The sequence below is a fragment of the Xyrauchen texanus genome, chromosome 37 (assembly GCF_025860055.1).
Source record: "Xyrauchen texanus isolate HMW12.3.18 chromosome 37, RBS_HiC_50CHRs, whole genome shotgun sequence".
In the NCBI taxonomy this organism is placed as follows: Eukaryota; Metazoa; Chordata; class Actinopteri; order Cypriniformes; family Catostomidae; genus Xyrauchen; species Xyrauchen texanus.
The window spans coordinates 39249576-39277514 of record NC_068312.1 but is presented as its reverse complement, the minus strand read 5'-3'; the positions used below and the strand labels follow the sequence as shown (position 1 = coordinate 39277514).

General features: G+C 42.4%; 4 protein-coding genes across 4 annotated transcripts in view; 2 read left to right on the top strand and 2 right to left on the bottom strand.

The window, feature by feature from the left end:
• The window catches only part of LOC127630400 (centrosomal protein of 120 kDa-like), a 27806-nt gene extending 18561 nt beyond the window's left edge, over window positions 1-9245 (bottom strand). Inside the window, exons 1-10 of the mRNA XM_052107874.1 lie at window positions 9101-9245; window positions 7343-7499; window positions 7148-7262; window positions 6920-7055; window positions 4215-4363; window positions 3937-4134; window positions 706-930; window positions 395-617; window positions 127-298; window positions 1-50 (exon numbers count right to left, since the gene is read on the bottom strand). The exon at window positions 1-50 is cut by the window's left edge and continues 100 nt beyond it. Of these exons, the coding sequence (XP_051963834.1) occupies window positions 1-50; window positions 127-298; window positions 395-617; window positions 706-930; window positions 3937-4134; window positions 4215-4363; window positions 6920-7055; window positions 7148-7262; window positions 7343-7499; window positions 9101-9149 (1474 nt within the window). The 5' untranslated portion in view covers window positions 9150-9245. The remainder of the gene's footprint in view (window positions 51-126; window positions 299-394; window positions 618-705; window positions 931-3936; window positions 4135-4214; window positions 4364-6919; window positions 7056-7147; window positions 7263-7342; window positions 7500-9100) is intronic.
• The window catches only part of LOC127630389 (uncharacterized), a 320692-nt gene that overhangs the window by 220204 nt on the left and 72549 nt on the right, over window positions 1-27939 (top strand). The window lies entirely within an intron of this gene.
• LOC127630371 (filaggrin-2-like) overlaps window positions 1-27939 on the top strand; it is a 91476-nt gene that overhangs the window by 17114 nt on the left and 46423 nt on the right. The gene's annotated exons all lie outside the window — the stretch shown is intronic.
• Window positions 13905-26180, bottom strand: LOC127630367 (zinc finger protein 608-like). The gene is made up of 9 exons (XM_052107817.1): window positions 25438-26180; window positions 23979-24114; window positions 22281-22368; window positions 19893-22146; window positions 19190-19583; window positions 18927-19066; window positions 16163-16310; window positions 15978-16040; window positions 13905-14577 (listed from the first exon to the last, which is right to left on the bottom strand). The coding sequence occupies exons 1-9, from the start codon at window positions 26116-26118 to the stop codon at window positions 14558-14560; spliced, it is 3924 nt and encodes a 1307-aa protein (XP_051963777.1). The 5' UTR covers window positions 26119-26180; the 3' UTR covers window positions 13905-14557.

Genomic DNA, 27939 nt, shown 5'->3' with positions numbered 1-27939 from the left:
CTGGACTCGTCATGATGGGAGTGGCACTGCCGAAGAACCGATACGCGTATCTACAACCAGATGAAACATATGAGCCAACGGCACTTTAAGAGAGTCTGTGAGTTCAGGTCACGTGTCGTGATTCACCTCAGGATGCAGTTGACCGTGAAGTTGGTCCGGAGGTCTCGGACGCTGCGTAGATCCAGACTGAAGCAGTAGTGATGAGCAGACGCTGGGATGCAGATCTTTGAAGCAGAAACCGAGACTGACGAGTCTGGAGCATCAGCCTGCACACGCACATCAGGGGCAACAGGGACATCTGAAACCATAAAACAACACCGTTATCGATCCATAAACACATCAGCAAATTAACAGTCCTGAACAAACTCTACAGGAACAACTGTGAGGTGCTTGCCATGTGCTGTGGGCGGGGCCTGTCTGACATCACAGGACAGACTCTCCGCCTCACTCTCAGAGTGCTGGTGTTCAGGAGATCTGAGCGGGGGATCGGGGGAAGTCCGGGCAGGTGACGTGGTGACTGGTGCTCTGTGTTCCTCTGAGGGGCCTTCAAGATGGGCTGCAGGAACAGACACTTTCTTCACTGGAGTTTTAGGACCATGTTCAACGTGCACATCAAACTGTTTGCAACAAACATCAAGCTGTTAGAATACACTGAAAGGCCACACCCAATAATACGTTTATGACAGACAATGAAAGCATTTGAACCTGGTTATTGATATCCTCCCCTCTCAGTGTCACGGAGATGCCCACAGAGGGCTGCAGGTCAGCGGGGACAGACGGCAGGTTGAGTTTGGCTCGATTCGGGGGTTGCAGGACGAACGCTCCCTCTATAGTGGCAGCATGTTTTGACAGATCGACACTGTTCTTCATTAAACCAGCGAGACTGATCTCAGTGCTGCCTAGAGACTGATTCCCACAGCACAGGTGAATCTGTGCAAAACACAAAGAACATCAACACTACAGAGACTGATTTAAAGCAGAATACCGCATTAAAGTTAATTAATTGATATCACTAATTAAAGATAATGATATGAGCGCACTGATTTAGAGATTAGGGTGGCTGATGTTTCTTCAACTTTAGGCACTTTTGTATCTCAGGGGTTGATCTTTATTAATACAAACAGATGAACAGAACTTGTTATATGAATGTTATATGAATGTTATATGAATGTTATATGCCTTTGTTACTTTTCAAATGCCTTTCATGTACAGATTTGACTATTTTTGTCTTCGCAGACCATGAAGATATTTCCCAGAATATATGATTCAATTGTGCGTATTTAATATATATTAAATGTTAGCTATGAAATGAGTCTCATCAAGTAGGGGTGTGAAACACAAGGTATATAAAGTATATCATTATCTAGGTCAAGACACAATGTAACATATTATATGGATTCTTTATTTTTGGTGTTTTGCAATACAAAACGGCAATATTATACCCACCGTTTCAAATTTTTCTTCACAGGACTTCATAGAACTGTTACTACATCACCAAATGTGTTTCTTCTTCTCCTTTTCCTCCCCAATTCCCAATGCGCTCCGAGTCCTCGTGGTGGCGTAGTCTCAATCCGGGTGACGGAGGATGAATCTCAGTTGCCTCCGTGTCTGAGACTGTCAATCCGCGGATCTTATCACGTGACTTGTTGAGCGCGTTACCGTGGAGACGTAGCGCATGTGGAGTTCTCACGCTATTCTCCCCGGCATCCACACACAACTCACCACACGCCCAACCGAGAGCGAGAACCACATTATAGCGACCACGAGGTGGTTACCCCATGTGACACTACCCTCCCTAGCAACCGGGCCAATTTGGTTGATAAGGAGATCTGGCTGGAGTCACTCAGCACGCCCTGGATTCAAACTCACAACTCCAGGAGTGACAGTCAGCGTCAATACTCGCTGAGATACCCAGACCCTCCCTAGCAACCGGGCCAATTTGGTTGCTAAGGAGACCTGGCTGGAGTCACTCAGCACGCCCTGAATTCAAACTCACGACTCCAGGTGTGATAGTCTTCGTTAATACTCGCTGAGATACCCAGACCCTCCCTAGCAACTGGGCCAATTTGGTTGCTAAGGAGACCTGGCTGGAGTCACTCAGCACGCCCTGAATTCAAACTCACGACTCCAGGTGTGATAGTCAGCGTCAATACTCACTGAGATACCCAGCTCAACACCGACTCCTACAAACTCAGAGTAAACCAAACCAACATTTATCTACTGAAGCCCATCTGGATAAGCGGGAACGTGATCGAGCGAAAACTAGAGTGAACATCGGCAGGGCGTTTGATTTCTGGAGGGACCTTCGTTCAGGTTTGGGGATTAAAACAGACCCTGAATAGGCGTTCCTCTTATTGGACGGGTAATCTTACATAACTGCAAACATGTGAAATATAGTCCATAAGGATTGATCCGTGTCATTTTAGCTAACTTGATCTTGCCTGCTAACGCTGACGAAACACAAGATACCTTGCTTAGTAACTTTCAAATAATTTAATCAATCTTCTCTTTATATTAAAGTCAGGAATACAGGATCAATTTTACCAAATACGCTGGTTTCTGGATCGAAGTAAAACATATCTCATACAAATCATACAATAGTGCAACAGTAAACTCTCTGATGTAGTTTGCTAGTATGTAGCTGTATGTGTGTATCAGTATGCTATGCTAGCTGATAAGTAGTTTTAGTTTAGTCTCAACGTTTGAGGTAAAACAATCATAACTGTGTAATTTTAATTATGTTACCTCATCTGTCAGCATGATGCCGGTGAATCACATTCAGTCTCTTTGTATGTTAGATCTTTGTTTTGGCCGATGCTCGCTCGCTCACGTCACAATGGAGCACAAGCAACAGGTGTCTGCTGCAGTTCACTGACCGGCCACAGGTGTCACTAATAACAAGCGTTTCTGATTTTTACATACAGCAACTTTAAGCCAAATTCATGTAGCATGAACAATGTTTTTGTGGTTACATTTAGTCTTATCTTTAGCAGAAAATATTAATATCACATCCTTGAAACTTATAATCAACTTCAATCGTTTAAAACTGAAAGTACATCAATAAAAATAACAGTAACAATAAATAAAACAAACTAAATGTGAAATAGTGTTGTGGCAGGGCTGAGGGCGGGGCGCGGTCGTGATCCTACACACCCGGTCCCGTATTGGGCTAATTATGCCTCCGTGAGGGATAAAGGTCGACTGCAGAGGATCGTGCGGGAGAGAGCGAGATCATTTACGGACATGTCCGTCATATGTGTGTTTTTGTCTTTTGTTTCAGTTTTATATTAAAATATTATTCATATTGACAAGCCGGTTCTCGCCTCCTCCTTTCCATTAACCTCTTTACAAATGTATATTGTGCTGCTTTTTTATTTTTGGCAACTGGATCTTTCAGACCTACTCAGACATGACAGGAAATAAAAATGTCAAACCAAAATGTTGTGGATTTAAAAGAGGAAGGAGGACAAGAGTAACAACTGCGCCATCTGCTGACAGGTTTTTTCCATGATCATAAATGTAAATAACAATATTGATTTTTGGTGCACGAATATCGATACAATTTTGTGAGGAAATATATTGCAATACATATCGATTCCCCCACCTCTGTTTGCAAGACAAAGAGTCGTTTTAATTGAAAAACATTAGAAATTTAATTTCCATTTCAGCACAGAATTCTATTAAACACAATACAGTGCATTTACATGACTTGAATGACAAATCTCCCATGATGCATGAACACTAGACAAATTAAATCAACCAGTGAGAGAGTGAAACATGTTTTAACCAGACTTTAACTTTCTAAAAGTGCCTGAAGTTGAAGAAACACCAAGTTATGCATTGACTTTGAGTGTTAGTTGTTAATGAGGTGAGGGAGCAGGTCAATCAGCCTGATCGATATATTCTGAATGTATTTTATGCATTGATAAGCTTCACCTGGAGAATATGTAGCTGGCTGAGAAAGAGCCGCAGAGCTCGGTCACTGCTGCGAATGTGGACAGACGCTCGCTCGGGCTCAAAGTTGGGACGGATGAGGTTCTGGAAGGGTTCACTGGTGACATCATTCCCCAGAAGAGTGTAATAGAAGAAGAACTCTGAACCCTCACTGGACAGCTTCACTGAGCTGGAGATCAACTGGAGAAATAAGATCATTTCGTTTTACGCTCTAGTCAATGATTCGTGCGTTGCATCAGAAGTGTGGCGGCTCTTTTTACCTGCTCCAGTTTGGTAGCAAAAGCGACTGTCACTGACAACACAAACATGTCTGTGCAAAGATCTGCCGGTCCAATTTGATGGAAACCTTCGTCCTCATTCAGAACCGCTTTGAGATTAGCAGAGTCCAGAGGAAGCAGAGCTGGAGAACCTACGACAGTGACATCATCAACAAAACGCTCTTTTAACGTCAACATAAATAACGGCACTCAATTCGTTTTACTTCTGTAATAACCTGAATGAAGCAGAATATTTAATGAGGAAAACAATGTAGGGTGGGGCTTGATTGGATCCATCAGGATTTGATTGGTTGGTGTAAAGTAGAGTGCGGATCGGGCCGCATTTTTCTGTCCGAGCCTGGCCCGTGTCCGACAGGACAGTAACCGAACCCGACCCGAACCTGACCCAGTTAAAAATCTCGTTTTTTTCTCATACTAATGACATGTACATTTGTTTGTGTAGAAAGCCCGCTTTTATTTAGCAACTGGAAGGCATTTGCGCCGACGTGACCGAACCCGACCCGAACTCAACCGTCATTTCAAAATATGTGTCCGAACCCGGCCCAGCCCGTCGGGTACTGTCGGGCTCGGTTCGGGTATCCATCCTCTAGTGTAAAGTGGGCGTGTCATGTCAGACTGGAGTCAGATTTGAATGCATGTTTGCAGTGGATTGTGGAGGACTGAAACTCTGCCAACACACTTTTAGACCAGGACATGGAGATTAAAGGTCAAGTTCACCCTCCAGACCAACAGCACGTATCACAACAGTAACGCTTCTTTCTCACCTCCACTGTTACGTTATTGCATCATGTTTCACTATATCATCTTTCCTTTTTATTCATATTTTAAAGAAATTTTATTACTTTTTATTCTCATTTTTATTTCTTGTTATTAATTGATTTAAAAAATATTGTACGTTCTGTATCATCTCTATTTAAAGCACTTTAAATGACCACTGTATATGAAATGGCTATATATGAAAACTTGACTTGCCTTATTATTTCTATGCTCGATTAAATTTCCACTAACCAGAATTACATTGATGTATTTGGCAGGATTTTTACAAAGGCTCCGACACAGGGTATTACCTACAACTAGCTATTTGCCTATTGCTTAACATTATTTACCCTTAATATTTATTTAATGAATAGAGAACAGTGAGTACTGCATTAAAGAAATAAAATTAATTTAAAAAAAGGGGAAATAAATAAAAGACAAATGCATATAATATTTAAAAAATAAATAAATATATATATATATATATATATATATATATATATATATATATATATATATATATATATATATATATACATAAAATATACTTAAAATATATGTAGTAAAAAAACAATATTATTTAAAAAATATATACAGTAAAACAATAATAAAATAATATTATTTATATAATTTAAAAACAATAATATAATAATAATAATAATAATAATAATTATTATTATTATTATTGTTATTATAAATAATAATAATTTATTAATTAAGAAAAATATTCAATAAGGTCATAATGCCTTAGAAATAGTTTATTTTTGTCATTATTTATGATTTTAAGAGATTAAAGACAAAAAAAAACTAAAAATACTTTAAAGCAAAGAATCAAGAAACTTGTTCCCGTGTATAAATTTAATACACCGCTAATAAACAAAATCACGTTCAACAGCAGAATTATTATTAGAAAATATTGACAAATGATATCCTCCTGTGACGATATTAGCTCAATGTTTATAAACGAATAAACAGAACTTAGTTGGCCTAGATGGTGTCAGTCCAAATCAGGTCTTATTGTTCGGTGGTGGTGTAGTGGTCTAAAGCACATAACTGGTAATCAGAAGGTTGCTGGTTTGATCCCCACAGTCACCACCATTGTGTCCTTGAGTAAGACACTTAACTCCAGGTTGCTCCGGGGATTGTCCCTGTAATAAGTGCACTGTATAATACATTGGTACTCAGAAGGTTGCTGGTTTGATCCCCACAGTCACCACTATTGTGTCCTTGAGTAAGACACTTAACTCCAGGTTGCTCCGGGGGGATTGTCCCTGTAATAAGTGCACTGTAAGTCGCTTTGGATGGTGATGGTGTAGTGGGCTAAAGCACATAACTGGTAATCAGAAGGTTGCTGGTTCGATCCCCACAGTCACCACCATTGTGTCCTTGAGTAAGACACTTAACTCCAGGTTGCTCCGGGGGGATTGTCCCTGTAATAAGTGCACTGTAAGTCGCTTTGGATGGTGATGGTGTAGTGGGCTAAAGCACATAACTGGTAATCAGAAGGTTGCTGGTTCGATCCCCACAGTCACCACCATTGTGTCCTTGAGTAAGACACTTAACTCCAGGTTGCTCCGGGGGGATTGTCCTTGTAATAAGTGCACTGTAAGTCACTTTGGATAAAAGCGTCTGACAAATGCATACATGTAAATGTTCACAATAAAACCAGGAAGTAAACGAGGTCAATTTTGATTTCATGTTGGCAAGCAGTTAAGGTGGAGAGGACAAACTCAGTAGACATAATCAACTTAAACACTTCTTAACCAGCACTGACCTGAAACACATGCAGCTTTGAAGCACATTGATAGAGGCAGAGAAAGAGAGAAAGAACGGAGAGTAAAACAACGAAAGGAAAATATAGCAAACACAAACATAAGACATTCATGTCCCATCAGCATGAGAGAGACTGACATTGATGTTCTGTCAGATACCTGCTCTTGGAGGAGCTTTCTTTGCCTTGAACTGCTCAGGTGTTTGTTTGAAGTCGTTTTCTAACATCACGCCGATCAGCAGTGAAGGTTTCAGTTTAGTGTACTTGCTACTGAGTAAAGGGTGCCATTTAGGAGCCTGAAGAAATACACATTAATCAGAAGAGAAGATGAACTGCTTCACGAATAGAGCATTTACACCAGAAGCATAACACACATTCAGAGTGTCACCTGTTTGACCTCTTGCACGGATCTCAGATCGAGGATGATGTATCCCACACACTCTCTGCACGACGTGCTCGAGTCCACTTTGTAACACTGTAACTTGATTGGTGTTCTCTGCAGTCTGAAGGAAGAGCGTGTAACACTGTAAGTGTCAGCGAGTGTGCTGCTGGATCACAGGTGAGTCAGCGGAACAGAACTCACCTGTGCTGGTGAAGAGTCTTGCGGTCGAGCTCCCACGCCAACTCAGTGCAGAACTGTGGCTGTTCTTTGTGTTCTACGGGGTCTGTGGCCAAAATCTCTCCATCAAAGCGAGCTTCAACAACCAGCGTGTGCCGCGGACTCCTGGGAAACTGATGACCTGAAGAGAGAACAAACATAACAGTTAGGACATTTTCTGCTGGCCAGGACAACATGTTCACTGGCCCAACCACACCCAAAAAAAAAACAACTTTTAATTCTAGCTATGTATGTTTGTATGTATGTACTGTATGCATGCACTGTATGCATGTACTGTATGTACTGTATTACGGTGTTATCATGGTACTTCACAACATATTACGGTGTTATCGTGGTACTTCACAACATATTACGGTGTTATCGTGGTACTTCAGAACATATTACGGCGTTATCGTGGTACTTCAGAACATATTACGGTGTTATCGTGGTACTTCACAACATATTCCGGTGTTATCGTGGTACTTCACAACATATTCCGGTGTTATCGTGGTACTTCACAACATATTACGGTGTTATCGTGGTACTTCACAACATATTCCGGTGTTATCGTGGTACTTCACAACATATTACGGTGTTATCGTGGTACTTCACAACATATTCGGTGTTATCGTGGTACTTCACAACATATTACGGTGTTATCGTGGTACTTCACAACATATTACGGTGTTATCGTGGTACTTCACAACATATTCCGGTGTTATCGTGGTACTTCACAACATATTACGGTGTTATCGTGGTACTTCACAACATATTACGGTGTTATCGTGGTACTTCAGAACATATTACGGCGTTATCGTGGTACTTCACAACATATTACGGTGTTATCGTGGTACTTCACAACATATTACGGTGTTATCGTGGTACTTCACAACATATTACGGTGTTATCGTGGTACTTCACAACATATTACGGTGTTATCGTGGTACTTCACAACATATTCCGGTGTTATCGTGGTACTTCACAACATATTACGGTGTTATCGTGGTACTTCACAACATATTCGGTGTTATCGTGGTACTTCACAACATATTACGGTGTTATCGTGGTACTTCACAACATATTCGGTGTTATCGTGGTACTTCACAACATATTACGGTGTTATCGTGGTACTTCACAACATATTCGGTGTTATCGTGGTACTTCACAACATATTCCGGTGTTATCGTGGTACTTCACAACATATTCCGGTGTTATCGTGGTACTTCACAACATATTACGGTGTTATCGTGGTACTTCACAACATATTCCGGTGTTATCGTGGTACTTCACAACATATTACGGTGTTATCGTGGTACTTCACAACATATTCCGGTGTTATCGTGGTACTTCACAACATATTACGGTGTTATCGTGGTACTTCACAACATATTCCGGTGTTATCGTGGTACTTCACAACATATTACGGTGTTATCGTGGTACTTCACAACATATTCCGGTGTTATCGTGGTACTTCACAACATATTACGGTGTTATCGTGGTACTTCACAACATATTACGGTGTTATCGTGATACTTCATTAACCTTTTTTTGTGACAAATCTGTAAGTTCTGTTGCGGTACATGTTTAAACGACTGCTTATATAATTATAAGGCGTGTCATGCATTTAAAACCACAGATGACCAGAATAACATAAACAAACAGGTGATCAATATAATATTTCAGTTGATTTTGTTAAAAAAAGTTTTCATTGGAAAAGTTTTAAATGATAAATTTCGCTGTTACCTTCCAGTATAGAGACAACAATTAGCAGCTGGTCTGATTTTGAAGCCATGTCATCTCTCTGTTAATTAATTAAACTCATTATGGTTTTAATGTGATTTTAAGGGTTTGCTTGTTTGTTTTCAGCGCGTCTGTTGTTTAAATAACGACAGTATCTGTGTCACTTCCGCCGGAAACAGCAGCAGTATGGCTAGCGCGCCACCTGCTGGACGGATGAGCTCATCACTCACTCACTGTTCACTACAGAATGAACATATAGTGCACTATATAGGGAAGAAAATACCATGTTCAATGAATAGTAAGCGTCTCTGGTAATATGGTAAAGCCTTAAAAAGTTTGGAAACACTATGAAATGTTTATGTTTTTGAAGTTTTGTAATAATTGTATTCACCGAGGATGCATTAAATTGATCAAGAATCAATTGAAAAGTGTCAATATCTATTTAAAGAAGTGCTGCTTTTTTAAACTTTCTGTTCACCCAACAATCCTCCTCTTGCAGCAATGACACCTGAGGTTTTCTAGCAGTGTTTATTGTAAATCTCCAGGTGTACTTAGTCTCATCCGATGCTTTCTGCACACTTCCTAAAGATGTATTTTACTTGTAGGGCACTTCTCTCAGATTTTATAAAGGGATTTATTAAAAAATAATAAATTCTCTCATCATTTACTCACCCATCCCAAATGTGTATGACTTTCTTTCTTCTGCAGAAAAACAAATGAAGATTTTTAAGTGAATGCTGACCAGAACTTTGAAGCACCAAAAAGCACATAAAGGCAGCATAGAAGTAATTTGTAAAACTCCAGTGTTTTAATCCATGTCTTCAGAAGAGATAAGATAGGTGTGGATATTTTTTTCTCCCCAATCTGGAACGCCCAATTCCAAATGCGCTCCAAGTCCTCGTGGTGTTGTAGTGACTCGCATCAATCCGGGAGGCGGATGAATCTCAGTTGCCTCCACGTCTGAGACCGTCAATCCGCGTATCTTATCACGTGACTTGTTGAGCGCGTTACCGTGGAGATGTAGCGCATGTGGAGGCTTCACGCTATATCCACGCGCCCCACCGAGAGCGAGAACCACATTATAGCGACCACGAGGAGGTTATCCCACGTGACTCTTCCCTCCCTAGCAACCGGGCCAATTTGGTTGCTAAGGAGACCTGACTGGAGTCACTCATAATAGTCAGCGTCAATACTCACTGAGATACACAGACCCCCAAAACAGAACCATACTTACATTTACATTTACATTTATGTATTTGGCTGACACTTTTATCCAAAGTGACTTACAGTGCACTTATTACAGGGACAATCCCCCCGGAGCAACCTGGAGTTAAGTGTCTTACTCAAGGACACAATGGTGTTGGCTGTGGGGATCAAACCAGCAACCTTCTGATTACCAATGTATTATACAGAGCACTTATTACAGGGACAATCCCCCCGGAGCAACCTGGAGTTAAGTGTCTTACTCAAGGACACAATGGTGGTGACTGTGGGGATTGAACCAGCAACCTTCTGAGTACCAATGTATTATACAGAGCACTTATTACAGGGACAATCCCCCCCGGAACAACCTGGAGTTAAGTGTCTTACTCAAGGACACAATGGTGGTGACTGTGGGGATTGAACCAGCAACCTTCTGCTTACCAGATATGCGCTTAGCCCACTACGCCACCACCACTCTACTTAAGGACACCACCATACTTAAGGACTTAATAGTCTTATGGATTACATTTATGCTACCTTTATGTGCTTTTTGGAGCTTCAAAGTTTTATACCCTGTTGACTTGCATTGTATAGACCTACAGAGCTGAACAATCTCCATTTGTGTTCTGCAGAAGAAAGAAAGTCACACACATCTGGGATGGCATGAGGGTGAGTAAATGATGGGGCAATTTAAATTTATTGGTGAAATGTTCCTTTAAAATCATGGGTTACTAGGTTTTCACCCATGCATAATACTGACTTCAAAGCATTTACTACTCAGTCTTTTAAGTTCTTTTGCACATTTTACCCTTTTCCTCTTATTTGCCAGATTTTGATTTTTTTCTTGAAATAGTCTGCCTAAAATGCCAACGTCCCAGAGTCTTCTCCTCACTGTATCTGATGACACTGGTGTTTGGCACGTACTGCCGGTCATTGAATCTGTCAGTTTAGACCTGTGAAGAGTCTCTTTCTCAAACTAGAGAATAATGCACTTGTTTTCTTGTTGTTGTGCATCTGGGCAGTCCCTGTTCCAGCTCTATCATAGTCAGATCTCAAAATCCCCCCCAAAAAATCCCTCAGATCCACGCCCCTCAAAATCAGCCATATTTGAAACTCAATCGGTAGAAAATGAACAACAAGCTCCACAACATTATAAAATAACATTTCAGGATTTACACGTAACGTACACCCAATACAGTGCATCCGAATACATTCAGCACAGTGACACCTTAACTATAAAACAGTCGAGACGTTTGAAATATTTGTAAATAAAACTGGGTCTGGTGCCGTTTAACTGCTGCGTCTTTCAATAACAGTTCCTTTGACAAGCTTGAGTCGTGTATTGACTGGTTTAAAAGTAATCCACGCTGACATCAGCCGAAAAAACATACAATCCAGGCCAAAATGTTCTGAATATGCAAATGTGATGCAGTTCGCAGTGATGTTGGGTGCGTCAACAGAGTTCACATCTCACATCTTCAGTGTTTGTATCATAGACTGTAAAAAAAGATGGGCGACGCCCTTTGCTCTTTTCCATTGGTGAGAACTGAAGTCGCCAGTGTCCCGATATGGCGCTGACATCTTGGGACTTGAGTCTGCGCAGTTGCGATTTCGGGACCAGACCTGCGCAGTAGTGAGCAGGAAGTAAAGCCGCGAAATCAAGGCCCGCCCTCACTCTCGCTGAATCAATCGCAAGCACACGCCCCTTTTGACTTTTGACGGTGTGAAATAATTAATTATAGAAATGTAGATATTAAATTTAAAGCTCCAATCTCCTCAGTCCTCCGAAGATCCCGAAAAAAAGTGCGTTGGTGCTTCAGTGACTACTTCGCTCATAGAACCTGTCAATCACAGCTGTCAATCATGATGTCACAGCAGCGTTTTTATAGCATCAAATAACTAAAAACAAACTTATTTTGAAAACAAACACTTGAAATGACATCAACGTGATAGAAACGACAGTAAATGACAGAAACTATCTTTGGAAAAAAGATATGTGAAGTGTAATTTAATTGTTTAGTTGGTCTGTTGAATAACATGGGGAGGCGGGGCTTATGACCTATACTAGGGCCAGCCACCGGGGGGCGATCGAGACGTTTTGGCTTCACTTTTGAGGGCTTGTGCAGCACACTTGGTTTGTATACACACAGAACGGCAAGTGTTTCTCCCATTCAGTTCCACCAACATTGCTGGAAATGCATCAATATGATCAATGATGTCCATATAGTGCATGCTTAAAAAAAGCAACGTTTAAATATAGCACAAATGGGTGCAAAAATGGTCCAGGACACCTACAGAACAGCAAGAAACAGCGCAGCTGAATGAAACAGAATGGAGGTCTCCTTTTTAGAGTTATAACTTGACATTGCGTCTTTTAAAAGAGGCTTTGAGAGAGAAATGATAACAGTCAAAACTGTTCATCTACTGCAGAAAAACATTTAAATGCATATTGGCACATGAAGGTGTCCCGTGTAAGTCCACTTTGCTGTAGATGAATCTCCCATGACAAGCCCATGTCTCTCTCTCCTCTTCACCTGTGTTAGTGAGCATTAGTGGGCGGGGCCAACGGTGCAATGACGACGGCGTTGATGTCTTGCTGAAGGGGCGAGATTTATTTATGCAGATGTATTTAGTCCTTGTGACATCACAAATTTGTACAAATTTCCAAACCGGCTGTTTCTAGAGACTGGTTTAAAATAAAGGCTTGTTTTCTATGAAGTAGGACGTTTTCAGTTCTGATACCTTCAGTATGTTTTTATAGGTCAATGACCTCATGTCATGACCCATTTAAGTAGCACAACCATTTTCAACTGTTGTAATGATAAGATACATCTTGAGGAACAAATTAACACATTAAAAGGATTTCTTAATGATGGCCTTCAGGGCTGGATTGGTCATCCAACGCACTTTGGGGCCGACCAGGGGCGGACTCGCCATCGGGAGAACAGAGCGGGCCGGAGGGTCTGTCAGCCCCCATTGTTCATTATTAACTACTGGTGTTTTGGTCATTTCGAGTAAGAGAAGACATGCCGTGTTATTATTGTCATATTGTAACAAGGTTTATTTTATTGTTCTTCACTCTGTCAACTTAAATATACAACGACCGTGTAAAAACAACCTTCACTGTTTATTTGGATTGCCGAACATGTTCAGGCAGATACAGTATAAAAAGCAACAGCAGTTTGATGGTGTAAATCCTAATGACAGAACTCGACCATCCTACACCATCTCTCTCTCTCTCTCTCTCTCACTCTCTCTCTCTCTCTCACTCTCTCTCTCTCTCTCTCACTCTCTCTCTCACTCTCTCTCACTCTCTCTCTCTCTCACTCTCTCACTCTCTCTCTCTCTCACTCTCTCTCTCTCACTCTCTCACTCTCTCTCTCTACTCTCTCTCTCACTCTCTCTCACTCTCTCTCATCTCTACTCTCTCACTCTCTCTACTCTCTCTACACTCTCTCTCTCATCTCTCTCTCTACTATCTCTCTCTACTCTCTCATCTCTCTCTCTCTATCTCTCATCTCTCTCTCACTCTCTCTACTCTCTCTCTCTCACTCTCTCATCTCTCTCTCACTCTCTCTCTCACTCTCTCTCTCACTCTCTCTCTCTCTCACTCTCTCTCTCTCACTCTCTCTCTCACTCTCACTCTCTCTCTCACTCTCACTCTCTCTCTTCTCTCTCTCTCTGTTACAAAGCAACACGTCTGCCGTGTAAGTGAGGTGGGTAGACAAACGTATACATTGCACTGAATCAATACAAAGGTACATAAGCTAGTTATAGTTGCCGCTGAGCTTTGTTAAACTATGTACATCTATATACATCACAATAATACTGTATGGCAATGAGATGATCTGTCGCTTAATGTCCACTGTGTACAATACAACAGATGAATGGCTGTTAATAACAGTATATTCATGATAATAAGTACTCTATTGCGCACCGTCCTTTAGCACACAGAGGTGAGGAAATAGCAAATACATTCAATAGTATGATTACACAACAATATAAGTGCATACAAACAGCTAGATGAAGCATTTACAGGCAGAGAGGGTTTATACAGTGCTTGTCTTACAAAGCATCAGTCATCTTAAATCAGCACATATATATATATATATATATAGTTCCACTGACAGGACTGCAGTCTTTCTTCATTAGTACATTCATTGGTTAGACATGAATTAGTCACTGCCTCCAATGGAGGCGATGAGAAACACCATGGGATTGATGTCTGTGTGAGTCCATGTGCGGGTCGGGAATATCTCAGATATTCCCGTCATTTTCTGCGAAGATTAAAAAGACATAATGCAAAATTCTCAACACGTTGTGCTTGCGTTAAAGGCATTCATCTCAACACATTTACGGCTTTTTCATCCATCCAGATTGGAGACTTTGGAACACGATGACATTAAAAAACTGAAAACTATTTCATAAACCACTTTTATTAATGGGCCTAATTAGAAAACATTAAACTAACAGCCTACAAATCGTCAGTAACAAACATTTTATTGGACTTCATTTAAAGGGATAATTCTGCCATCGTTCACTCACCCTCATGTTGTTTTAAACTTAAAGGGACAGTTCACCCAAAATTAAAATGATCCCATAATTGACTCATTCTCAAGCCATTCTAGCTGTACATGACTTTCTTCTTTCAGCCAAACACAATCGGAGTTATATTAAAAATATCCTGCTCTTCCGAGCTTTATAATGGGAGTGAATGGTGCCTTCGATTTCAAAGCCCAAAAAAGTAATCCATCCATCTAAAAAGTAATCCATACGGCTCCTTAATATAGGCCTTCTGAAGTGATGCATTTTTGTAAGAAAATTATTTATATTTATAACTTTACAAACTATAATCTCTGGCAAGTTCCGGCGTATGATGTAGGCGTAGCTAGGAACGGATTACCGACTGCCCAGGGGTGCCCTGGGATTTAAAGCTATGCAATCTAGTTTGGTGATCCCCTCCGCTTGAAAACCCTTTTGGGCATTAACAATGACCCCCCCACCCCTTTCAACAACTTTTGGGCATGAACAATGACCACCCCACCCCCCGTCAATCCACGCATCTTATCACGTGACTTGTTGTGCATGACACCGCGGAGACTCACAGCATGTGGAGGCTCATGCTACTCTCCATGATCCACACACAACTCACCACACGCCCCATTGAGAGAACCACTAATCACCACCACGAGGAGGTTACCCCATGTGACTCTACCCTCCCTAGCAACCGGGCCAATATGGTTACCCAATGTGACTCTACCCTCCCTAGCAACCGGGCCAATATGGTTACCCAATGTGACTCTACTCTCCCTAGCAACCGGAGCCAATTTGGTTACCCCATGTGACTCTACCCTCCCTAGCAACTGGAGCCAATTTGGTTTCCCCATGTGACTCTACCCTCCCTAGCAACCGGGTCAATTTGGTTGCTAAGGAGACCTGGCTGGAGTCACTCAGCACGCCCTGGATTCAAACTCACGACTCCAGGTGTGATAGTCAGAGTCAATACTCGCTGAGATACCCAGACCCCCTACTTAAAGGCACCATTAATCGACTTTCTTTCTTCTGTGGAACACAAAAGGAGATTTTAGAGAGAATGTTAGCCTCAGGGGTGACACGAGGATGAGTAAATTATGACATAATTTGTATTTCTGGGTGAATTGTTCCCGACTTCTCTCACCACTGGAGCAGGTCTGTGTTGTCGTCACATGCTGGTTAGCACCCAGCGCCGCAGAGTTCAAACCTTTAGAAGAAAATCACAGAGCATTATAATCAACTCTTACCATTTGAGTTCTTTCCTCTGAACTATAAGTGGCACTTAATGGTTAATATTGACTGCAGTTCTGTTGTTGTTGACATTTTCACCTGGAAATGGGTCATACTGGCCCGACACCAGCGTGTAGCTCATGCCCAGGTGAGTCAGGTGACGCGTTTGAAGGTGACGGCCAAAAGGAACCACTTCTCTCTCCCGTTCAGTTTCTCTGTCCTGCTCCGGAGATCCTCTCTCTCCAGGCTAATGAAGCAAAACTCCACTTTAGCGTATAGTATTTAATTGCAAAAACCTGCATCTTATTCACTAACTGCTCCCAGTCCAGCTATACCAGCACTTTCAACACTGGTATAGCATTGCAATGGGACCATTAAGACATTTTTTTCAACACAAACATTCGAAAGAGGGTTATTATAATATGAGCCAAAGTATGCCAAAATATTGATTTACAGTATTATTTTCAGCAACTCAAGAGCAAGCATAATATATGCCTTATTTATTTTCTCTCTACATGGCAGACAACATATTTAATCAATAATATGGACCTCAATCTCAACATGTTTGCATGCATACTTAAATCCATAAATTACATTGCTTTTTTAATTAGTGAAATAATTAATAATATCAGAACTGAAGAGATTTTCTCTGTCAATACACTAGTGCTTTGGCTGTGTACTCACAGAATGGCACATACAGGGATGGATTACCGAACGGGCCAATGGGGCCAGTGCCCAGGGGCCCTTGACTACCAGGGGCCCTTGACTGCTCGGGGGGGCCCTGGGCTTTAAGGTTGCATGATCCAGTCTGCTGCCCCCCCCCCCCCCCCACTCGAAAACCCACCAACAATGACAATAAAACATCAGCTAAACAACTTTTAGAGGGGGGCCCTTGGAGATAATTGGCCCCGGGGCCTTTGCAAGTCTTAATCAGTCCCTGGGCACATACACAACAAACCACAAATGCAAACCACTTTATGCATAGACCTTAATCACATTTGTACAATATTTGATTCTAGATGTGAATGAAAACGAGGTTGTGAGGAATAGACCTAAACGGCATGCACTGCATAAAGCTCCTAGATTACCTCTCATTTTCCACAACTCATTTTTAATTTCTTGGAAAAATGTTATTTTCAATGTTTTTTATTGGAGTGATCCAAAATACTTTAAAAACAATATCTATCCCTCACAGCCTCATTGTCATTCCCTTCAAAAATGAAAGATGGCGCTACTGTGAATACGGTCCTTAGATGCTACAGTGAATGTTTGAAGTAAAAGTATAAAATGGCCTGGGCCTCATTTCCCGAAAGCATCGTAAGCCTAAGTAGTACTAGAAAATGCTCATTTAAAGTGCTCTGGAGTAATCGTACAGCGCTAAGAGCATCATAAGCACATAGACATATGCAAACTTATACCTACACTTTACGCTACAACGTATCTGACACCCAAAGGTGCTCTCGCCAACACTACAAGTTATGTAGCACCACACGTTATCAATTTTGGGAGTAAAAGAGACCTCTGCTTTATTGGTGAATGTCCCTAAAGCGCATCTTCTAAACATCTCCCTATTTAGCGCTGCGTGATAACACGGTGAACCTCGTAATATTTAAAGAACGCTTGTAATTAGCAGATCATACACTGGGCCTCTGCTGTCTTCACTAATCCTGGAAGCTTTTAAATTGAGAGAAATGTGTAAACACTAAATATTACACATGCACACCAGATTGTGGAAGCAGATGGTGTAAAAGATGCACAAAATAATTGTCAAACAATATGTTGATATGTAGTTGTGGCAGGGCGGAGGGCGGGCCGGGTCATGATTCCGCACACCCGGCCCCTAATCAGGCTAATCAGCCCTCGAGATGGATAAAGAACGACCGAAGATGGCAGTGTGGGAGAGAGAGATTTACGGACAGCTGTCCGACACCTGTGTGCGTGTTTGTCTTTTTTGATTCAGTTTTATATTAAAATATTTTTTATATTGTGAAGCCGGTTCTCGCCTCCTCCTTTCCCTTTAATCCCTCCTGCACACTCTAATGGACGACAGCCGCGCCTCCCCAGATGGATCAGTGGTAGTCCTCCGGCCTCTGGTGGACAGAACGCCCGCCGCGTTTTTGGTGGATGGTAGGGGTATCCCCCGCCCCTGGCAGCGGTAACCGCTCCAGGCGGATGATTGGGAGCCCCTCCTCCCTTCTCGGTCAGCGGCCGTTCCTCCGCTTCCAGGCGGCCGGGCTCCTCCGTCCTCCGGCTGATGGCCACGGCTGCTCCTTTTGGGTGGCGAGAACACCACTACGGCTCATCCCTCCTCCTTCCCGGGTTTTAGCACCAGTGTAAAGGGGGTTACAGGGAAAGGAGGTGGCAAGAACAGGCGTAACAATTTAAATAATATTTAATTAAATAAAAAAACAAACACACACAGGTGTCGGACAGCTGTCCGTATATCTCTCTCCCGCACTGCCGTCTTCAGTCGGCCTTTATCCCTCTCGAGGTCTAATTAGTCTGATTAGGGGCCGGGTGCGCGGAAGTTTTGGGACCGCTCTTAACTAGACCGATCGTTATTGGGAAACGAGGTCCTGGTCTTGGGCTGTGTCTAGAAGTTAACATCCCCACATCCCCGAGAATCTCATTCGCTGTTACTAAGGTTAGGTTTAGTGGTAGGGTTAGGTTTTGGGGTAGGGTTAGGTTTCGGAGTAGGGATTCTGCAGGACTACAAATAATTGCAATACACACAGAGTGTGAATGTCTAATGTGGCTCTGGCGAGACTTTAGGTAGCCGAGAGGTTACCTTCTAAACATGACCCTAGTCTTGTCTTGATAATACATTGTACACCAGTGTCTTGTACTTCAATTAGAAACGTACCACAGGAGATGTGCCATGATAAGGCAGGAGAGGATGTGACAGAAGCTCTAGGGCTGTAGAATCTGTCACTGGTTTGCTGCTTTGAGCCCCATCTGAGTCCTCTCTCCCCGCTGTTTTTCCATAAAGAGGGTAATGGAAACCTGGAATGGAATAGACACAACTGGCTCTTTACAAACAGTACAAAATAGTCTCCATTTCAGGGATATTTTGTGTGAACACTGCTGTCATATTTCCTTCTCAGGTGTATAAGTCTAGGAGATTACCTGGGTAATTGTGCACTAAAGCAGGAGACATCACTCTGTAAGCACTGCTGCTGGAGTCACACAGGTGTAAATACGGGTAGGAGTGCTGAAACTGGATAAAGGACTGCTGAGGTGATGGTGCAGCCCCTCTTACAGTCTGTGAGTCTTCAGATATTTCTCCCAGCATCTCGTCCCCGTCTGGTCTGGTACAGTCCTCCGTGACATCAGCAGCGGTCTCACACTTGATGCTCTGGTGTTCGGTCTCCATTCTGGACTCTGGCTCCAGTGGAACGTGCCAATCTTTCCCCTTGTCTGGACTGAGACTCAGTTCCTCAGACATCTTGTTAAACTCTTGATTTTGCTGCTTCACATATTTGGACTGATAAGAGTGGCTCCAGGACTGAGATTCTGAAGCCTAAACCCAGAGGAACATTTACTGTCATACAGTTTCTGGTCTGACAACCAATGAAATTACACACCCTACATGGAAGCCCTTCGTTATGCAACAGCAGCCCTGTGAGATTAGAGTTTAATGTGTTCTTTGTCACGGACAGCTTCAAACTAAATCAATAAATCAATCTCAATCATCAAACAATCGTGGCATTTCGATAATTTGATGATTAAGGTTCATACCTCCCCAAACTGTAAAACTTTCTAGTAGTTTGTTAATTGTCTTTAAAAGAACATTTTCCTCAGAAAATGGTAAGAAACATCAGTAACTTACATTTAGAAATGTTACATTTGTGTCCACATTTGATTTGGAGTTTGAACTCTCCAAACTGAGGTCTTCAGATTCCTTGTTAACCCCTTGATCTTTTGTCATGGAGATATGGGACGACTTCCCCTGTTGCTGCTGAATTGACAGCTGCTTGTCCAATTCCACATAGATAAACCCGGGTTTTGCACAGTTCATTTTGGCTGAGTTCGCCCCCTTATGAATGGACTGAGTCGAGTTTATAAATTGCTTTTGGTCTTCCTTTGTTCGCTCTTTCTGCTCAGATCCACGTCTAACTTGACCTCTACTCTGCTTGCTGTACTGGATTTCCTCACAGCACGTTTCAGGGAGTTGTCTGTGGGTGCTGGGCATCATCAGAACCTTCTGGTCCATGGAAACACCACGACTGTACTGCCCAAAGTACAAGGACTGAGCAAGTGCTGTGTCCGTTTCAGTCACAGGATACTGAAGCTGTGATTGAGTAGAGGAATCTGAGCTTTTGATATCCTCATTTAAGTCTCTCAGTTCATCCTTCGTCCGACCATAAGGTGAGGCCACCTTCAAGAATGAAATGGATCGTACTTGTCCAGGGTGCATGTACCCTGGGATACAATGAGATTCATATCCATGGCCGTGAGACATTGACTGGACCTCTTTACCTGGGGTTACCGTGACTGCAGTGTTCAACGAGGGAATTTTTAGATTGATGTTGCTGTTTGAGTTCGAGTCATGTGTCGAGTTTCTTCTAGATCTCGAGTTTGATCCTCCATCCTCGGTGGCATCTGATATGTCGGAGTATGCCGGGCTGTTTGTTTTCGCAGTGGCTCCATCTCCGTTTGTAAGGGGGCCACAGTCCATTCTAGCAGAGCTTCCGATGGAGGGACTTGGTGCGTTGTCGGAAAAAGTGTACACCTTGTCCGCTTCCGCTCTGATGCTTGCCATGCGGCTTTCTTGCGTTTCACCTGGCCCATTTACAACATCCTGTTTGCTCAAATGCTCTTTCAAGAGGCTTACAGGGAAGTCTTTCCCGACACTCTTGGCATCGTCCATTTTTGTGAACATAGGCTCGCTTTTAGGACTCCGTGGATCTTTGACATTCTTCTCCTTCAATCGATGCTTGTCCTTTCTCTTACCGACTTTGCTCAGGGTGGTGGGCGCATTAGACATGTTAACATGTGCAATAATGTCCAGCTTTGGCTTGATGGGTTTCAGAGAGAGGTTCTTGGCATTTGTGAGAGCAGCAGTTGTAGAGTTCTGATGGGAGGAATCCTCTTTAGCAGAGAACGCAGTGGGTGGAATCGCAGTCAATTTTGGGGGAGCTGGGGCGCCGGTAATGAGTCTGTTGGTCCGGGACTTAGCTGAGCATCTTTCAGTGAAGCCACTATCCTTTTTAACTTTGCTACAGATGTCCCTCTTATCAATAGCACCCTCTGCTTCGAGCTTGGGCATCTCCACAGATGTGTTACGATCCGTAATGAGGCAGTTTTCAAGGACAACTGACATGTTTGAAATGAGCGGTAAGTTGCTCAGGTCATCTATAGATCCGTCCTTACTCGTCACGTTCCTGCGTAATTTATCAGTGGCTATGGCACTGTTGTTGAGCAATGCTTTCCTGCTCTTTGGAGAACTGACTGAATTGAGTTTAAACATGGTTCTGGGCTTCTTTGAGAACATATTCTCGGAAGAATCAAAAGATACAGAGCTGAGCGGATCATCAAAATCAGAGAGTCTGTCCTCGCTCTCCACCTCAAATTCTTGCTTGCTTTCACTGTTCAAGTGAGCATGAGACTGGTGGTATCGGAGCCCATTGATGTGTTTGTACTTCTTGTTACAGTTTGGATGCGGACAGTCTATTAGCATCGGGGATCCACAAACTTGATCAAGAAACACTGGGTCGGATTTACCCTGCGGGGTGGACGGAGCACTCCTGGATTTGGCTCGTATCCTTTTCCCATTTCCATTCCTGATGTCCTCCGCGACCAAGCTTAAATCTAGATCGGCCGGAGCTTTGCCTTTTCTTTTTCCACATGTAAACGAATTGTCCTCGACGCCATAGTATCCAGGTGTTCTACAGCCGGTGAGGTTCAGACTCCCTCGCCTTCCCTTGTTGCCAATTCCCACACCACGTCTCTTGTGACTTAGTCCTCTTATTTTGGAAAGACATGGGTCAACAACTGGTTGATCAGGTATGGCCAGCCTCATTCGTTTACCACGTCCACGTGCACAGGGCATGTCCAGGTCACTCATCGGTGACTCACAAAACCTAGTTAAAAATAACATGGGGTAGTGAGTGCCTGTAAGTCCAGTGTTTATAGTGAATTACATTTCTTCAATCTTAAGGAAATGAATAGACACTGCAGGCCAAGAATTCTTTATAAGTAAGGAAGATGTAATTACCGTGGCGGGGCCCAGTCATGCTTGGTACAGTCCAAGAGTGTTCCCACATAGGTCCTTTTCCTCCATGTCACATTCACAACTAGAACCCCTGGAGACAAAAACAGTCACTTGTAAAATAACGTTCTTAACGTGAGTTATTGCGTTATCGTAGCCGGAACAAACCTCAGTACTCAAGGGGGCAGCAGAGTTTCCTTCAAATGTCTGTGCCATTAAAATTGATTATTCAGGTAAGTTGTTGTAAATATATTGACTTCACTTTACTTGCTCATCAATATTCTCTTCAAACTGTTGCTCCGCACTACAGTTGCTGACTTGAAAGAGAAAATGTACTATAGAAGCTGTAAATTTCACACTAATGTCCGCTATAGCGCCCCTTGTGGCAATGTTGAGAATGCAACACATACTTACGTTGTAATTAAGAAGCGTCCGTGTTCATGTTCTTGCTTTGAGTATGTTTCGGCCTTAACGGCCCGACAAAACTATAACGTTCCTGTAATAATATAACAATATACAGGGCTGGACTGGGAAGAGAAATCGGCCTGGGATTTTACATGGCAACTGGCCCAAAAGTTTTTGACGGCCAATCACGGCCAACGGCTTTTTATGGCCCATTCGGCATGTTTCGCGAATGCACCACCGGCCCGCTCGGTTCTCCCGCTGGCCAGTCCGCCCAAGATCATCCACAAATTGCGTCAGCCCACCAGGAAAATGCCCGGTATGCCAGATAGCCAGTCCAGCCCTGACAATATACAGTAACAACAATCAAGTCTCTACGGAACACAGTTCTCAGCTTGTTTTTGAAAATTTAGCCTACATAAAGAACATGGTTTGCATTGACACAAGATTAAATTTACATTTACATTTATGCATTTGGCAGACACTTTTATCCAAAGTGACTTACAGTGCACTTATTACAGGGACAATCCCCCCGGAGCAACCTGGAGTTAAGTGTCTTAATCAAGGACACAATGGTGGTGACTGTGGGGATCAAACCATCAACCTTCTGATTACCAGTTATGTGCTTTAGCTCACTACACCACCACCATCCAAAGCGACTTACAGTGCACTTATTACAGGGACAATCCCCCCGGAGCAACCTGGAGTTAAGTGTCTTACTCAAGGACACAATGGTGGTGACTGTGGGGATCGAACCAGCAACCTCCTGATTACCAGTTATGTGCTTTAGCCCACTACGCCACCACCACTCGAAATAAATATTTTTGTGTAAATCCTATTAATTGAAATGAATTACCGTGATTACAATTAGCAAGAGAAATAATCGACAATTACGACAATTTTTGTAATAGTCATGCAGCCCCAGCCGTATGGCTACATTTTAAAGGTCTTTCTATTGTATTTTCAAATGGACTCATTCTATGTTTGATCTCAGTGATGGAAGTTAAGTTGGTGGTTTGCAATTTTAATTTGCTTAATCAATATGCAACTAGTGTCTGCTCTTCCTTCAAATGACTCCGTCTTACTGCTGCTTTGAAAATGCAGTCCTGTCATAATCACAACAAAACTTGCACTCTGCGCTCCAAAAGCTATTTATTCATAATGTGGTGTAATATAGATGACAAGATGCTAGATATTATTTGATAAAACAATCAGAAACATTTCCAAAGCTTGTCTGCAGAGGATTGTCAACAGTCTTTCCATGTTTCTGTTTATATGAGTGGGAAAGCTGCACACCCGTACCTTCTTCTGTTTCATGCCACACAATGCCCTCCAGATTGACGCTCGTTCCTGGCTGGCATGGCTCCATATAGCTAGACTCGATGGTTTTCTCTGTTTCCTGTGTGTTTGTTCCAACTGACCGTGTCATGACACTCAACTGCGGAGAGAGTAAAAACACAATGAAGCTGAAGTATAATGCAGTTGATTAATTGATTATTACCACAAAAATACATTTTGACTCGTCCCTCCTTTTCTTTAAATGTGTGTTCCAGTGAGACACTTCCAATGCAAGTCAATGGGGTTTAATCTGTCAACATTAAAATACTGTTTCACAAGTATAGACACAAGACATGAACAATATGTGTGTTAACATGATTTTACTGTCATTAAATCACTTAATAACCACATCTGTGGGAAGATAGAGACAATTATACTACTTGGTTGCCATGACGACGAAACACACCAGTCAAAATGACGATTTAAAGAACTTTACAGCTAAATAATACACAAGTTTTACAGAAGAATTAATATAAATGCTTTAATAAAATTATAAGCGTCACATTTCTGCCTTTAAACTTCCAAAAATTGCCCCCATTGACTTCCATTGGAAGTGTCTCACTGGAACACACATTTGTGCTTTTATAAAGAAAAGGAGGGACGAGTCGAAATAAAAATGTTTGGTAATAATCAACATTATGCCACAGATGCTGTGGATTGAGCTGAACTTGTATTGAACCCGGAGCATTAGTTTAAGTCTCAATGGCCTCAACACAAACAATATGTCACTGAGATGAAGCGAAATGAAACACACATATATGTAATCTCTAATAGAGACAATGGCAGGACTGGAGGGGGTGGAGCCTCTGTCTTTAAAACTGTAAATAGCCTAACACACCAAAAAGATCATCTTGGCTTCTTTGTCAAAAACAAACAGAGGAAATCACGTTGCTCAGGTTTCCATTAGCAACAGACTGGAAGAATTGCACAGGGGATGAGTTAACAAAGGAAATGGCTGACAAACAAAAGAAAAAGCTGTTATTAAATTGATCTTGGAACGCAACCAAAATGCCTTCATTGCAGGGATGGTGTTTTGTGCTGCTTGTGTTTTATAGAACTGCCTCTGCATGATCAGAGATTCATTTAGCCGGTAAATAAGGCAGACACAGACAGAATAACGCCTGAAGCATCTTTGCATTGCACACACAGCATTCCCTGAGCATGCATATCAGCTTTATTCTTCAAGGATGCAACATTGTATCCACCGACACCTCAATCTGCAGTCTAGCTCACAGTAAAGATCTTGTCATGATGTTTGGTGCATATTAGTAGTTTGCAGTAAGCCAGACTAGGCTGGATTCATATATTGATCACACGGGTCGATTGAGCAGAATTCAGACGTGACACAATGTTGCATATCCCTTGAACTAATGAGATCAATGAGTGCTATCAGAAGAGAAGAGACTAAAAAGGCAGATCTTACCGTCTTCAGGTCGTGTTCTGGTGTGTTCGTGTCGTCAGTGCGTTCGACAATAGCCGCGTCCATTCCGCCCCTACCGAGGAGATTCTCGGTCCCTCCGACAGCGCATCCATTCTCTGACTGCGATCCCAAATCATCAGCGAGCTTCTCTTTCCGCGTCCTGGCGGATTCTTTCTCTCTTTTCAGCCCTTTGCCTTGATTCTTCCCTCTCTTGCCGTCTTTGCCTTTAGTCGCGTCGCTGGAGCTGTCCACCGCCGGTGGTGCTGAATTCATCTCTGGAGCCTCTCCGGGGCGTCCTTGAGCCTCCCTCCGTTTACCGACGCATACTTTAGGAATCTCCAGCGAGGGCGATCTGTCAGTGTCATTCGAGGAATTTCGCCTTTTCAGCTTGAATTTCTTGGGCTCTTTGCACAGATATCCCTGCTGCGGCTCTCCGGCTCTCATCGGGCCGTCAAACGCATCCGCTGCACCCGCGCAACTGCACTCGAGCTCCACACGACCTTCCGCCGCGCTGCTTTTAACGCTCGAAACGCGATTCATCTCCGATCTCTGTCTTTCTTTCTCCAAATCCGCGTCCAGGTCGATGATTAGATTCCCCACACCGATCTCCCAGTCATCACCGCTGTCGTCGGGATCAACTCCGTGTGGCTTGATGCTCTGCTGAACGGAGGAACCGACTGACATTCTCCACACAGATTTGTGACAGAAAACGGTGATGAATCCTCAATCAAGACTCAAGAGGATGGGAGGGAATTAATCTCACAAGTGCTAATGTGAATATGAATTACGGTGGGCTTCAGTCACGGGGCTGTTAAACTGTTGATGGTATTTTGACACTTTTAGGATCAACATGTGTGTAACAATCAGCTGAAATCACTTTAGGCACGTGAGGACTTTAACACACACATTTGCATGTCGGAGAGTTTATAAAAATACGCATTAGTCCATTTGTCAGTATCTAGTTTTTATTCTCCTATTGCAATAAAACACAAAAAGCTTGCATGAAATGTTCTCCTGTTTGTAACCTGTGCATGCTGTAATTCTGTGAGTCAATCCTCAATAAATTACTAAATGTAAAAGCACTTAGAAATGCTACAGTACAAACGTTAATTAACGGGGTTAAAGTAACAGTTCACCCAAATGTTAAAATACTCTCATCATTTACTCACCCTCATGTCATCCCTTTCTTCTGTGGAACACAAATGAAGATTTTTAGGAGAATATTTCAGCTCTGTTGGTCCATACAATGCAAGTGAATGGTGACTGGAAATTTGAAGCTCCAAAAAGCACATACATGTAGCATAAAAGTCTCCAGTGGTTTAATCCATGTCTTCAGAAGTGATCGGTTTTGGATGAGAACAGACCACTATGTATCACCTGCAACGGCAAGATTGTTACATTTTTTGGTCTGTTCTCACCCAAAACCGATTGGATCGCTTCAGAATAGACATTCACAGAAAGACACTGCTTAAAACAAACAGATTTCACCGTAAAACATAATTTATTGAGGACTGATTCACAGAATTATTTGGGAGGAACTATAGGAGAAAACTTTTGGTGGAAAACAATAATCAGGCGTTCTGCATGACCCACCACATTTCCTTAAGTGTTTCTGTTTGTTCTCATTTTTTATATCCGTTATGTACATTGGGGTGTTCTGTGTCAGATTTGAGATTAGTTCATGTTTAATGTGTAATTTTAGTGTCACCCTGATGGTGTTTGTGTGAGTCTCTACATGTGTAGTATTCCTGGAAGAGTCACGCTTGATGAATGTTGCATTTCTATAGTGTTTTCTGTCCAGTACAGTAGACTCAGAGCGCTTTACACAGTGAACGGGACTCTCCTCAACCTCCACCAGTGTGCAGCATCCTGGATGATTGACAGCAGCCATAATGCCATAGTGCAACAGTACATCACACCAGATATTGGTGGAGTTATAGAGGCAATTAATGGATGGGGATTATGGGGATTATTAGGAGGCCATGACTGAGAAGGGCCAATGAGGGGAATTTGTCCAGGACACCAGAGTTACACCCCTACTCTTTTCGAGATGTGTCCTGGGATTTTTAATGACCACAGAGTGTCACAACCTCAGTTGGCCAGGCTCAACCCTGCTTAGCTTCAGTGGGTAACCGGTCTTCAGCTACAGGGTGATATATGGCTGCAGCATATGATGAAATTTAAAGCTGCGTTCACACTGCCGGCGACAAAACAACGTCATCTCATTTATTTCTAATGAGACCCAACGACAAGAGCAACAGCTACCACACCAGATTATATCATGTCATAATAACACCGCCATCAAATGGACATCACGTAATGCATAAAATATGGTCACTGTATTTTTTATGGTGGATTTCTGTGAAACACATTTGACGGTATTTTACTGTAAATCTTTAACAGATGTTATTTTTACACATTTGACGGTATTTTACTGTAAATCTTTAACAGATGTTATTTTTACACATTTGACGGTATTTTACTGTAAATCTTTAACAGATGTTA